This window comes from Lissotriton helveticus, chromosome 5_1 (genome assembly GCF_964261635.1).
Source record: "Lissotriton helveticus chromosome 5_1, aLisHel1.1, whole genome shotgun sequence".
NCBI lineage: Eukaryota > Metazoa > Chordata > Amphibia > Caudata > Salamandridae > Lissotriton > Lissotriton helveticus.
In genome coordinates, this window is record NC_136065.1 from 28,841,378 (window position 1) to 28,855,768 (window position 14,391).

The 14,391-nt window shown below is 44.9% G+C and overlaps 1 protein-coding gene across 1 annotated transcript in view; it reads right to left on the reverse strand.

Moving 5' to 3' along the window:
- Nucleotides 1-7,474: 7,474 nt before the first annotated feature.
- LOC144752361 (butyrophilin subfamily 2 member A2-like) overlaps nucleotides 7,475-14,391 on the reverse strand; it is a 613,785-nt gene continuing 606,868 nt past the window's right edge. The window contains exon 20 of the mRNA XM_078640296.1: nucleotides 7,475-10,351. Within this exon, the coding sequence (XP_078496422.1) occupies nucleotides 9,834-10,351 (518 nt within the window). The 3' untranslated portion in view covers nucleotides 7,475-9,833. The remainder of the gene's footprint in view (nucleotides 10,352-14,391) is intronic.

Sequence of the window (14,391 nt, forward strand, 5' to 3'; positions counted from 1 at the left end):
AAACACCTACGCCAAAGTAAGATGGGGTGATCCAGGGGAGGTCACTGACAGTTTTAAAGTTGCCAAGGGGGTTAGACAAGGGTGTGTGTTGGCCCCCACCCTTTTTTCCTTGTTTATTAATGGGGTGACTAAATATTTTTCTAACTATCCAACGGATGCGCCCTCCCTTGCTGGAAGGAAAATGCCCCTCCTCATGTTCGCGGACGACACTCTTATTATCTCTAAAACGAGGCAGGGCCTTCAGTCCGCACTGGCCCGTTTTGAGTGTTTTTGCAGCGAGCATGAGTTAGAGGTGAACGTCAATAAGACCAAATTTATGGTTCTGCGAGGCCCCAAGGCTGTGAAGGCCAAGGTGTCGATGAGCGGAGCGATTATGGCCCAAACGGAGGTTTTCACATATTTAGGTGTTACATTAAGTGAGAACATGTGTTGGAAACCCCAATTGGATGTTATGACCCTGAAACATGCCCAACTTGGGGGAGCCTCACTGAAGGAGCATGCAAAATCGCTCACTAAACCCCTGGCACCGTTGGTAAAAATGTATGGCTCCAAGATAATCCCTGCAACTACCTACGGGGCAGAACTTTGGGGGTATAGTGATTTATCCACTTTGAGGGTGGCTCAGAATAGGTTCCTCAGAATGGCAACTGGTCTCCCACAATCAACACCTTGCTTACCCATGCAGCTTGACCTAGGTGTTAATTCCATCGAGGATGTGGTACGGTACAGACCACTGGCGTTCTGGCGTCGTCTGTGGACTACACCTGAATTAACCCTGTTTGCTGAGGCTATCGATGAGGTGAGGGGGCTTGAAGGGTCCCATAGGGTTCCCTGGTTCTCTCATCTCAGGAAGCTTTTGAAAAATTTGAGCCTGGAGGAATTATGGGTTGATCCAGCACATGCGACCTTTCCATCTAAAAAGACACTTAAAGATATTTATTGGCACTGGATCGCTGAGAGGAGATCCACTATGGTTGTTGGTCCTACCATGACATTGGAATTCTTGGTGGTAAAGGATGTCCCTAAATATGAAGCATACTGGGACTTAATTACCAAGCCAAATGATCGCAAACTGTACCACCAATTACGAGTAGGCTCGTTACCCTTGCGGGGGCTTACGCACTCCTGGTCAGCTGGTGGTAGCGATAAGTGTCCCTTCTGTGTAACAGCAGTAGAGAATATTGAACACCTTTTCTTCGGCTGTCCTAAGTACCTGCTACCCAGAAAAGTTTGGCTTTTACCAGTCTGCCGCTTACTAGGTACTAGATCTGCTGTTGCCGCGATTAGGATTCTCAAAACTGACACTTCCCCCCCTATCGCCATTTGGGTAGCAAAATTTGTGAGCTGGGTATGGTCAATTCGTATTCGCCACCTTGGTAAATGAAGTTCCCATTGTATATGTTTTTATGACTTTTAGTCCCAATGTAGCATTGTTTACATGTAGCAAGGGGTCTTCCGGTACATCATTGTCTAAAAATGTAATACTTTTTTAACATGGTTTTAATATGTAACGTATTTATTATCTTTTATGTAAAAGCATATGAACTGCTTTTTTACTATGTAAAAATGTATGAACTGTTTTTTATTATGTGTTTGTCTTTTATGATGTAAATCGAATAAAGACCTCTTAAATCGTAATCGTAATCGTAAATCGATAGCATTGCTACAGTCAAGTTGGGAGAGGACTAGTGATTGTACAACACATTTGAAGTCGTCTTGAGGAATCAAGGGTTTGATTTTCTTGAGATGCCTGAGAGTGAACTGTGCTCCTTTGGCCAAGTTATTCATATGGTTATTCCGAGTCACATTTTTGTCAAGAATGAAGTCTAGGGATTTCACCAAGCTGGATAAAGTGAGTGGGCAGTTGAGGGCATTAAGGTCAGAGATCCAGTCTTGTACTAGGAGACGGTTGCTTTTAGGAGAAAAAATAATGCTTTCCGTTTTGTTAGGGTTCCGTTTAAGATGGTTGGAGTAGAACCAGGATTGAATCTTGCTCAGAGTGCTTTTTAAGTGAAGAGTTGGGTGTCATCAGCATAGAGGTGATAGTTGATCCCGGCTTGTTTCAAGATGAGAGTAAGGGTTTGCATATAGAGTTTGATGAGAGAGGGGGAGAGTATTGATCCCTGGGGGACACCCAGGGGGATGGGGGTAGGATTGTAGAGGCAGGATTAGATTTTTATTTGGTGTGTTCTGTGCTGGAGGTAGGAAGTGAACTCTTTAAGGACCAAGCCATTAAGGCCAGAGCGAGCTTTGAGCGATTCGAGTAAGGAAGGATGATTGATTGTATCGAATGCTGCAGAGATCAAGGACAATAAGAAGGCAAGCCTCACCATGGTCAAGAGAGCATTGAATGTCATCAACAATGTGTAGCATGGCGGTTTCTCTGCTGCAGCCTTTCCTGAAGCCAGAGTGAAGGGAGTCAAGTAAGTTGAAATTGCTTATATGGTTATCCAATTGAAGTAAGGTGCATTTTTCAAGGGTTTTAGCTAGTAGTGGGAGGTTGGAGATGGGGCATAGGTTGTTAACATCGTTATGTCAGCCGTATGGTTTTTAAGGATAGGGCAATTTGCCCTAGTTGGAGGGAGTCGGGTACACAACCAGTGGCAAAAGAGACATTAATGATTTTAGTCCATCATGGGGCGATAATGTGGTTGAGGTGGTGAACTAGGGTAGATGGGAGAGGATCTTTGGTGTGCGAGGTCAGCTTTAATTTCGAAATGATATTAAAGACTTCAAGCTCAGTCATAGGATGTAAATTAGACCAGGAGACGTTATTTTTTAGTTGCAAGTTGGAAAGGAAGTCACCAGAAATAGTAGGAGTGGGTGGTTGAGTGGTCAATTTTGATAATTTTTGCCAAAAATATATTGGCAATTTCCTCACATCTTTCAATTGAGGCTGTCAGCTCTGGAGGGGTAGATGATGTTTGTCTTCTGACTATGTTGAAGAGTTCTCTGGGCCTGTTTTTGGCACGATCGAGTTGTGCGCGAAAGAAAGAAGCCGGTTCATTGAAGATGTAAATGTAAATGTAAATGTGTTGTATTTGTAAAGCGCACGGCTGCCCACGCGACGGGGCGTCCCGGCACTGCACTCATACCACTGTGGAACCCTTCCTGGCTTTTCCATGTGAAATGTCCACTCCTGGGCACCCCCAAGGTGAAGCCAGGCATCCAAGCGCTGCTGGGGCCGTTGTGGAGATTAAGCAAGCTATTGCCCAATGTCACAGAGTGGGACCCATGATTAGACTAGGCACCAAGGCGAGAATTATCAGGTCCGGGGAGATAGAGTCCAAGAGCCGCTGAGGCGGGAATTGAACCCTGGTCCCGGGCCAGACCTCTGCATCAGGGTCTTGCGCTCTAACCATTGAGATGTGCTTCTTATAGGTTGATCTAGTAGATCTGAGGAGGGCGGGAGGAGAGGGCGAGGGGTGTTGTCTCCAAGATATTTCAGATTTTATTTATTTATTTATTTTTTATTTTATGAGTTTTGTATAGCGCTAGCTAGACCTGTGGGTATCAGAGCGTTTTACAGCATGTACAATAATGTACAAACAGAAGATACAGGATAATGGGAGAACATGGGGGTAGGAACAGGAAGGGAACAAGCATATGGCCGAAGTGGGAGAGGAGCAGAGGGTGCAAGTCAAATCTGATGTTCAACCATACATAATCGACATTCAAATCGTTTATACACAAAAAGATTTCTTGATCTGAGTTGGTGTTGTCGATCTAGAAATTTAGGAAAGATGGAGTGTTGGTTGGGTAACTGCCTAGGGTCTATCAATTCGCTCAAGGGGGGTCGAGGAAGAGGGCTTTGAGTAGGCTCTTGAATTTTAGAAACGAGGGGGTTTTTCTGATGTGGGGTGGGATGGATTTCCAGATTTTTGGTGCGTTTCCAGCAAAAGATTTGGCTGTGGTTCTATGCTTGCGGGTTTTTGGCGGGATGAGCAGTAGAGAGTTGGAGCTCCTGAGGTTTCTGGACTGGCCTGCACTTTTGAATTTGCCCGCCAGGTATTCTGGTTTACCTGTGTGCAGGGCTTTGTGCGTGAGGCATGCTGTTCTAAAGTTGGCTCGCAGCTCAACTGGGAGCCATCTAAGTTCTATGAGGGCTGGAGAGATGTGCTCGAATTTCTTAATTCCGGTGACCATTCTGGCTGCAGCATTGAGTGTTGTCTTCAGGAGGGCAAGGTGGGTCTTTGCTGTCCCTGTCAAGGTAGTGATGCCCTAGTCTATTCTGGAGAGAACCAGTGCTTGGGTGACTTGTTGAAGGTCCTTGGGTGGGAGGAAGGGTTTTATTTTGTATAGTAGTTTTAAGTTGAGAAAGGCACTTTTAGCGGATCTTGTGATGTGTTTCTTCATGTCAAGTTTTGGATCTAGGGAGATCCCTTGAGATTTTACTGAGTCTGCTAAGGAGAGGTTACCATTGAGGGCATCAATGGCTTTGAGCCATTCTGCGATTTGTGGGTTATCGTCTTTATTGGAAATGAGTAATATTTCAGTTTTTTCTTGGTTAAGTGTCAGGTGATTGGTTGTGAGCCAGTGTTGGACCTCATTGAGCGTGTTGTTTAGTCTCTGGATGTCGTAAATTGAGGTGGTTTCTAGATAGAGCTGCATGTTGTCTGCGTATAGATGAAAGGGGAAGTTGGATTTCCTGAGTAGAGAAGTAAGGGGTTCAATGAATATGTTGAAGAGCTGGGGGGAGAGTACAGACCCTTGTGGAACACCTCTGATGACAGGGTAGAGGTCGGATTCGAAGTTTTTGATTTTTATTCTTTGTGATCGGTTCTGGAGAAAGGAAGAGAATCAGTGAAGGATCGTCTCTTGTTGACTGGCCCTTTCTTGCAGAACCCTTATGAGCAAATTGTAGCCGACTGTATCGAATGGAGCCGATAAGTCTAGGCGGATGAGAAGGCAGCATTGCTCCGAGTCGAGTGACTTGAGTAGGTCATCAATGACATTGAGGATTGCTGATTCAGTGCTGCATCCCTTTCTAAAGCCCGATTGATGGGGATCTAGTAATTTGATGTTTTCCAGGTGTTAGGTTAGATGTGGGAGTACACATCTTTCCATGATTTTGGACAAAAAAGGAAGGTTTGAGACAGGTCTGAAATCATTCAGATCTTCTGTGTCTAGTCCTGTTTTTTTTAGTAGAGGTGTGACTTGTCCTACTTTGAGGCAGTCAGGTACAATTCCAGAGCTCAGTGAGCTGTTGATGATCTTGCGCCATAGTGGGGCTAGGACTAGCTTCAGGTCTTTGGCCAGGTGAGGAGGTAGCTGATCCAGGGCGTGAGCTGAGGGCTTAGCATTGGAGATTAGATTGACTATCTCTGCTTCCTGGATGGGAGTGAAGGAGGACCAGTGTTTTGGAGATTTCACGGAAGTGCTAACAAGAGTTTTGGACATTTTGATCTCACTGGAGTAGCTGGGATTTGTGCCGAGTGCGAGGTCAATCTTGACGATTTTGTCATTGAAAAAGGTTGCGAAGCTGTCGCATCTAACATTGGATGCCTGAGTTGAGGAAGGAATGGGTTTGGAGGTTTGAGTCCTTATGATATTGAAAAGCTCTTTGGGTCTGTTTTTTGCGTCATCTAATGCCAAGCAGATAGTCGGAGCTGTCTTCTTTGAGGAGGGTGCGATGAGAGGGAGAGGGGAGTTGTCTCCATGATCTTTCAGATAGTCGGAGTTGTCTTCTTTGAGGAGGGCGGCATGAGAGGACGAGGGCTGTTGTCTTCATGATCTTTCAGATAGTCGGAGTTGTCTTCTTAGAGGAGAGAGGGATGAGAGGCCGAGGGGTGTTGTCTCCAAGATCTTACAGATAGTCGGAGTTGTCTTCTTTCCTGATTACCTTCGGGATTGAACCAAGATTTGGATTGGGTTGTCCTTTCTTGTTTAAGTTCGAGTGGGGCGACTTGATCCAGGGCATCGCCAATGGCCTTATTGAAATGATCAGTCAGCTCATTAGTGTTCTGGGAGGGAGGGATGAGTTGAAGTTGAGCTTGAACTTTAGACTTGAGTGGACTTTGAGGGACTTGCTTAAGGTTTCTGGACCATATCCTAGGTTTGTTGTTAACATATGTGGGAAGAGGGGCGCTGTTTGCGATTTCAAACAGAATGAGATGGCGGTTGGACCAGTCAATGAGGACGTTGATGGTCAGGGAGATCAAGTCAATGTTAGAGATGAGAGCGTCATGGGATGCAAGGGTAAACCACATTGGATTGCTTAGGAAGGAAGATATTAGAAGTCAGATAATTGTACAAACAGGAGAGTGCATAAAGTGACGCCACGGGAGGAGAGTGCATAGTAAGGAAGTAGGAGGGAGCATATGGGAAGAGGGAAGGGAGAGTAGGGGATAGGTCATTGGTAATAATTGGCAACAGAGAATTAGACCTAGAGGGGAGAGAAGTATGAAACACAAGAGGAGGCAAATGAGTAAGAAAGGAGCGTGAGGGAGAGTCAGGGATGATGGCGGGGACAGGCGGGGTTCGATCGATGTTAAGAATACGAACCGGAGAATTAGACATGGAAGCGAGTGCGGAGGGAGTCCAAAGGGGAGGCAGGCGAGCAGCAGAAGAGATGGAGAGGGGGAGGAGGGCCTGAACGGAGGTAGAGGGTAAAGACTCATAGGTGCATGGAAGTTGAGTTATTGAGGGATTATGAGTCAATTAGGAGATTTGATAGGCCAAGGTGCTGCAATGTCTGTCAAAAATGTTGAGGTGGATATCAGATGCTTGAATGAGGATGTTGCCTGTTCTGAATATGGAAATATCGTTTTCCCCCTTGAAGGCAGGAGAAGGAGAAATCGACAGTTTTATTCTGTATGGGATTTTGATAGATTTGGTGATAGGAAGGTGGAGAAGGACAGTGTTTTTCTATTTAGTGGTGCGTTTGGAGTGGAAAATAAAATCAGTGTATATTTTCCGAGCGCGGCTGTGGTAGGTATCACCTAATAGTGTTTCAGGGTAAAGCTTCAGTAATTTGTGTTTGAAATGTTTCTTAGCGTATTTTGAAAGGTTGGACGGATATGAATTGCTCCAAGAGTTAGGGCGATGTCTAGAGAGGGCAGGATCCGGGGGCAAGGAGTCGGGGGCTTGGGAGAAGACATGGTGCAATGTACAGTAAGAATGGAGGAAAGGACAGGATGGAGGCAGGATAAGGACGGATGCAGAGGAAAAGTGCAATATAGGGCGAGGTTCTGGAATAAGGAGATATTCGAAGGGGGGAAAGAACAAACCGGGTAATGGGAGAAAGGTAAAGTCAGAGTAAAAAAAACAGAAAAAAAACATCCAATGTAGGCACATAGGTAAAGTCAGAGTATTAAAAACATCCAATGTAGGAACACCAAACAGGTAATGGAATAGTGCTCAAAAAACAATTAACATAAAAAAAATCAACATTGAGTACACAACATCAAGACCAATTTGAGTAGGAATAAAGTTTTTTAATTTTTGTATTATTTTCCCAATTTGTAGTCCTTGATCAAGTAGCAAAAAGTCAGTCCAACTTCCGTTTCCTTAGAGGTTATTATTAGTAGTGTCATGTGTCCATAACTACTGTGGGAATAAAGAAGCCATCTTGTGAAACCATCAGTGAAAGTGAAAAGAGAGGCACACAAAATGGAGGGGAGCCCACGGTCAAACTGATTTAAAAGGCCTTCTTGAGAAAAACCACCAGTTACGAGTGGAGAGAGATGTTTCTGTGTGTGCAGAGGTTTTCAAGCAACAATAAAAATGTTTAAGGTTACTTTAGCGTTTAATGTTTATGCTGGAGGGAGATGGGAGTTTTATGCAATAATAAAAATGTAAAGGTAATTTTCGCTATCAATGTTCCAGCTGGAGAGAGATCGGACTTTTATCAAGTGGCTGTTTCCATTGATGCTAAAGTAGCGCAGAGGAATAAGATGCCTGCTGCAAAGAACATGTTCTTGTGTATTTAGAGGTTTCCAGGCAACAATAAAAATGTAAAGGTAACTTTGGCGATTAAAGTTCCTGCTGGAAAGAGACATTAGATTTGTATCTAGTGGTTGTTCCGACTCATGTTAAAGTGACGCAGTGGATTAAGATTCCTGCTATAAAGAACATGTCCTTGTGTGTCCAGAGGTTTTTAGGCAACAATAAAAATGTAAAGGTAACCTTGGCAAATAATGTTTCTGAGAGAGAGAGATTGGAAGTTTTATCTTGAGGCTGTTTCGACTCGTGTTAAAGTAGCGCAAAGGATGAAGATGCCTGTGCAAAGAACATGTGCTTGTGTGTCTGTAGGTTTTAAGGCAATAATAAAAATGTAAAGGTAACTTTGGTGATTAATATTCCTGCTGAAGAGAGATCAGTGTTTTATCCAGTGGCTGTTTCCACTGATCCTGAAGTAGCGCAGAGGATTAAGATTGCTGCTGCAAAGAACATGTTCTTGTGTGTCCAGAGGTTTTCAGGCAACGATAAAAATGTAAAGGTAACTTTGGCGATTAATGTTTCTGTGGGAGAGATAGGAAGTTTTATCTTGTGGCTGGTTCCACTCATGCTAAAGTAGCACAAAGGATTAAGATGCCTGCTGCAAAGAACATGTTCTTGTGTATGCTGAGATTATGAGGCAACAATAAAGTGTAAAGTTAACTTTGGAAATTAATGTTCCTGCCGGAGACAGATCGGAGTTTTATCCAATGGCTGTCTCCACTTATGCTAAAGTTTCAAAGAGGATTAAGATGCCTGCCGCAAAGAACATTTCCTTGTGTTTTCAGAGGTTTTCAGGCGACAATAAAAATGTAAATGTAACTTTGGCGATTAAGGTTCCTGCATGAGAGAGAAGGAAGTTGTATCTAGTGGCTGTATCCTTGAAGGAGTATGTGGGGAGGTGCTGGGTCTACAGCAGAACTAGATTTCACTTTACTAAAAAGTGTTGGAAGAGTGTATTTGGTAATGGGGAGGGGGGGTTTGTAAGGCAAATGGGGGGTGAGTCCAGAGTCATTAGAATTTGGTGTATTTATTGTACTTTGTAGGGAACAGTAAATTTCAGAGATTTAAAAAAATTAAGTTGCTAGATCATTGCAAGGAGTGACTGTGGGTTCTGGGAAATGGCCGCCAATCGATGTGGTTAGGGATGTAACAATTTGGAAACACAAACAGTAAACGTAAGCGTTACAGACAGGCCGGTAGTTTCGTTGTTTTCAATCGATATTTTACTATTATAAACATGTTAGAGTGGCCCATGGAGCCATGCATATTACATTTACCCTTATTACCCTTTCAATAGTTTGCAGACAAGCATTATTAGTCCAATTACAATGGGTGATTTGTGTTGTAAAGATGAATATGCCACCCACATGCACCCCAGCACACTACCCACATGCATCCCACCAACACACACCTTATAACAACACACCACACCATGCCAATGCCCCATGTCACTGCACTAAACACCAGGTTTGCAGTATGGAGCACAGCAGCCACACTGCTCTACAACATACCTTAGAAACATTGCCAAAGCCAATAGCTCTGGCTAAACACTTATAAGGTCCCAAAGGCGAGACCTATTTGCTATGCCAATGCTTGTTTAATTCTGCAGAGACTTTATCATATGTTACATGCGGTTTGGTGCATGATTCACAAGCAAACATTGTCTGCCGTTGTTTTAAAAATCTACAAGATACATAGTTTCACTGAGGCTTCTGGTTGTCATGGAAACAGGTGAGAGGGTCATTGTGAAGGTTCTTTGGAATGTTGGGGTTTAAACTGTGGATGACAGTTGAGGGGGAGCGGGAGAGGGGGGGCTCACACCAGCCTCAGCACCGCTCCTCCTCTGTAGGGGGTGGGAGGGAAGGATGAGTGTCTGAAGCTCCCTGCAGCTCTCACACCAGCCTCAGCTCCGCTTCTCCCCAGAGATGGAAGTACGGGAAGAGCCTCTCTGTGAAGCGGGTCTGCGGGAAGGAGAAGAGAAGCTCCATAGAGTCAGCATTGTACAGGGACAGCCGCCCCCCCTCGTAGTCCAGATACACCCCCAGCTTCAGGGGCTTCTCACGAGGGGTCAGAGGGGTCTGAGGGGAGGTGAGAGCCGAGTACTGACCCCATGACCCCTCCACAGCCCAGACTCCCCTCTCAGGTGAATCTGTGATCTCTCCCTTCCTGTTCACAGACTCTGCTGCGACCCCCACATTCCACCCTGCCCCCTCCCGAAGCAGCTGCACCTCCCAGTAATGTCTGCCGGAGGTGAACCCCTCCCTCCCCAGCACACAGGGGTAGAGGAAGTGGGTGAATCTCTTGGGGGTGTCCGGAGGGGACTGCCATGTGTTCGTCCATCTCACTCGTCTCCCCCCCTCAGACAGGAGGAGCTCAGGATGAGCCGTGTCAGGATCCAGAGTCACCATCACTGCAGAGAAGAGATTCAGAATTAGAGATTTAATGACACAAAGAAAGGCTGTAATTACTGCTTCTGTTTTACATATGATTAATTTACAACACATATGGAAGGAGCACGAGACGCTAGAGATCACGCAGCACTGGACTGCTCACTACACTAAAGCGCACAGAACTAGAACGCTCACTACACTAAAGCGCGCAGTACTAGACTGCTCACTACACTAAAGCGCGCAGCACTAGACTGCTCACTACACTAAAGCGCGCGTCACTAGACTGCTCACTACACTAAACCGCGCGGCACTAGAATGGTCACAACAATAAAGCGTGCGGCACTAGACTGCTCACTACAGAAAAGCGAGCGGCACTAGACTGCTCACTACACTAAAGCGCGCAGCACTAGACTGCCCACTACACTTAAGCTCGCAGAAATAGAGCGCTCACTACACTAAAGCGCTCAGCACTAGAGCTCTCACTACATTAAATCCTGCATCACTAGAGCGCTCACTACACTAAAGCGTGCGGCACTAGACTGCTCACTACACTAACGCGTGTGGCACTAGGCTGCTCACTATACTAAGGCGCGCTGCAATAGACTGATCGCTACACTAAAGCGCGCAGCACTAGAGCGCTCACTACACTAAAGCACGCATTCATCCAGAGCACACACTACAGCAAACAGCACTACATAGAGAGAACATTCTACTGCACACTACACTGCACCACACACCATACTACACACACTGCTCGCAGTCACTGCACTGCAGTGTGCATTCATCTACAGCACACACTACACCGAACAGCACTAAATAGACAGGAAATACTACTAAAAACCACACTTCATCAAGCAGCATATTACACACACACACACAGTGCTCACTACACTACTCACTACACTGCACCATACAACATAACACATTAGACTGAACACTGCAGCAGGTAGGACACTGTACTAGCTACTCCAAAGTATGCTGTAGGAGTCAGTACACTCCATTAGATGATACAGAGTAACTGAGCTGCTACAAGGAAAACAGTACTAGTCAGTACTCTGTGTTACATGACAGAGAGTAACAGAGTTACTCCAAAGTATAGAAAGTATACTAGTGTACTAGTCAGTACACTCCATTAGATGAAAAAAAGTAACAGAGCTACTCCGAGGTATATCGTACTAGTCAGTACACTGCATTGAATAGTGTAAAATAGGATACCTACAAGAAGGTATACAGTACTAGTCAGAGCACTGCATTAGATGGTACTGAGTCACAGATTTACTCCAAGTTATACAGTACTAGTCATTATACTGCAATACATGAGGTACTAGAAGTGTTCAGTTCTTGTCAGTACACTCCATTAAATGATACAGAGTAACTGAGCTACTACATGGAAAACAGTACTAGTCAGTACACTGGATTAGATGGTACAGAGTAAGAGAGCTACTATAGGGTAAACAGTTCTAGTTAGTATACTGTATTAGATAGCATCGAGTGAGAGAGCTACAACAGGGTAGACAGTACTAGTCAGTACACTGAATTACATGGCACAGAGTGGCAGACCAACTCCAAGGCATTCTCTACTAGTCAGTACTCTATAATAGATAGCACATACAGTACTAGTGAGTATACTGTATTACAAGATACAGAATGAGAGCGCCACTAGAAGGTATACAGTACCATTCAGGATACTGCATCCGATGGCAGAGTGACAGACCTTCCCAAAGGAGCACTGTATAGATTGACCGGTCCACTCCAAGTTATTCAGTTATATTCAGTACATAGCATTAGATTGTACAAGGTCACAGAGCTACTAGAAGGTGTACTGTACTAGTCAGTGCACTGCATTGGATGGCACAGAGTGACATGGCTACTCCCAGGTATACAGTCCTTCTCAGTGCACTGCATTACGTGGTACAGAATGACAGAGCACTCACAGGTATACTGTACAAGTTAGTAAACTGTATTAGATGGCATAGGGTGGCAGAGCTAGCAGAATGAATACAGTACTAGTCAGTACACTGCATGACATGGTACTGAGTAAGAGAGCTACTAGAAGGTGTACTGTACTAATCAGTACACTGTATTAGATGGTACATAGTGGCAGAACTACTAGAAGGTATACAGTACTAGTCAGCATACCGCACTACATGGCACAGGGTGACAGAGATACAACAAAGTATACCCTACTCCTCAGTACTCTATATTACATTGTATAGACTAGGAGAGCTATTAGAAAGTATACTGTACTAGTCAGTAACCTGCATTTGATGGTGCAGAGTAACAGAGCTACTAGAAGGTATACTGTACTAGTCAGTACAGCGGCGTCACTAGGGTTGGTGTCACCCAGTGCGGTAAGTGTAACTCATGGTGTCACCCGTGCGGTCCGAACCACGCACCCCTCTAGTGACGCCACTGGTGTGGGTTGGCAGTCACTTTTGATAGTGTGTGGGTGTAAACTGATACACTTGGTTTACAAGTGATTTATTTAGTCTGTGGGACTATCCCACCTTTTTTGCAGCTCGTGTATTTGGCGTTTGATCTTTTTAACATTACAGGCAGAAGTCACTGCCTGTCTTGATTGGACAGATTTTGTGAAGTGTCAAAGTTATTGCTTAGTAGTATTGTCTGGTGTACACTTTTTATCGCAATTATCACCTTCTGCATTCACGGTATCGTTACTGTCATCGAGTGAGCGGAGATGGTGTTTGAACTATTGTGCATTTTTGTGGATCATGCAAAGTCTTTCAAGGGGGGCTGAAAAGTTTAAGCGACCTCTTAATACAATACTTAAGGTACTTAAGGAATTGAGTTCTGGCCATTGTAATGCTCTTGTAATGCTTTGTTGTCTGAAGTGGTTCCTACCTTATCACTGCTTTTTAGGTGCTTACCACATTGAGCTTTCACTCGGGTCACACGTGTCCCTGCTCTCCCAACCTCTCTGCCCTTCTTCTCATGTAGAACTGCGGCCGCAGGATTGTTTTGGATGGTCGTCTCTTCTGCCAATCCCTTCTTTGAGCGTGAGGCCTGCGTGTGCAACTACCTCCCATGCAAGGAGCCGCTGCATTGATGCCACCGACAAAGGAGCACCGCAAACAAAGGGCAGCCGCAGCCTTAAGGCAACCTCAGCGGCTGCTGCAACTTGCCGGCCACTCCTGTCCAGCCCCTTAAACCCTCCTTCTCTCTTCGCGTTCAATGGCTTTGAGCGGGAACGCAGACAGGGGCTCGCTTTGTTTTCAGTCAAGTTGGGATGCACTTGGTCTGCTCGGCCTTTCTCGCACCGGAGGGGACGGGAGCAGCGGGGCTCTCTTGCTGGGTTATTTGCACCACCAACGCCACAGCTATTAGCACACCAGGGCCCGCTTCTTAAATTCTGCCTATGTGATGGTGTCACCCGGTGCCGTCCACACCCCCGCTCCCCTGTAGTGACACAATTGAGTCAGTACACTGAATTAGATGATCAAGAGTTACTCAAAGATATACTGTACTAGTCACTACACTGCATTGGATAGAACAGAGTAAGAGAACTATTAGAAAGATCACTGTACTAATCAGTACACTGCATTAGATGGTACAGAGTAACAGAGTTACTATAAGGAATACTGCACTACTCAGACGGAGCTCCCAGGAGGTATACAGTACTACGCAGTACACTGCATTGGATTGTGCAGAGTAGCAGGGCTACTAGAAGGTATACTGTTCTATTCAGTACACTGTTTTAGATGGTACCGAGTGACAGAGCTACTCCAATGTATACTGTCCTAGTCAGTACACAGTATTAGATGGTACAGAGTAACAGAGTTACTCTAAGGAATACTGTACTACTCAGTCCACTGCATTAGATGGTACAGAGTGACACAGCTGCAAGAAGATGTACTGTACTAGCCAGTATACTGTATTAGATGGTAAAGTGTGACAGAGCTACTACAAGCTATACTGTACTAGCCAGTGCACTGCATTAGATCATACAGAGTAGTAGAGTTACTCCAAGGCATACTCTACTAGTCAGTACTCTATATTAGATTTTGAACCGTAAGAGAGGTCCTAGAAGGTATATTGTGCT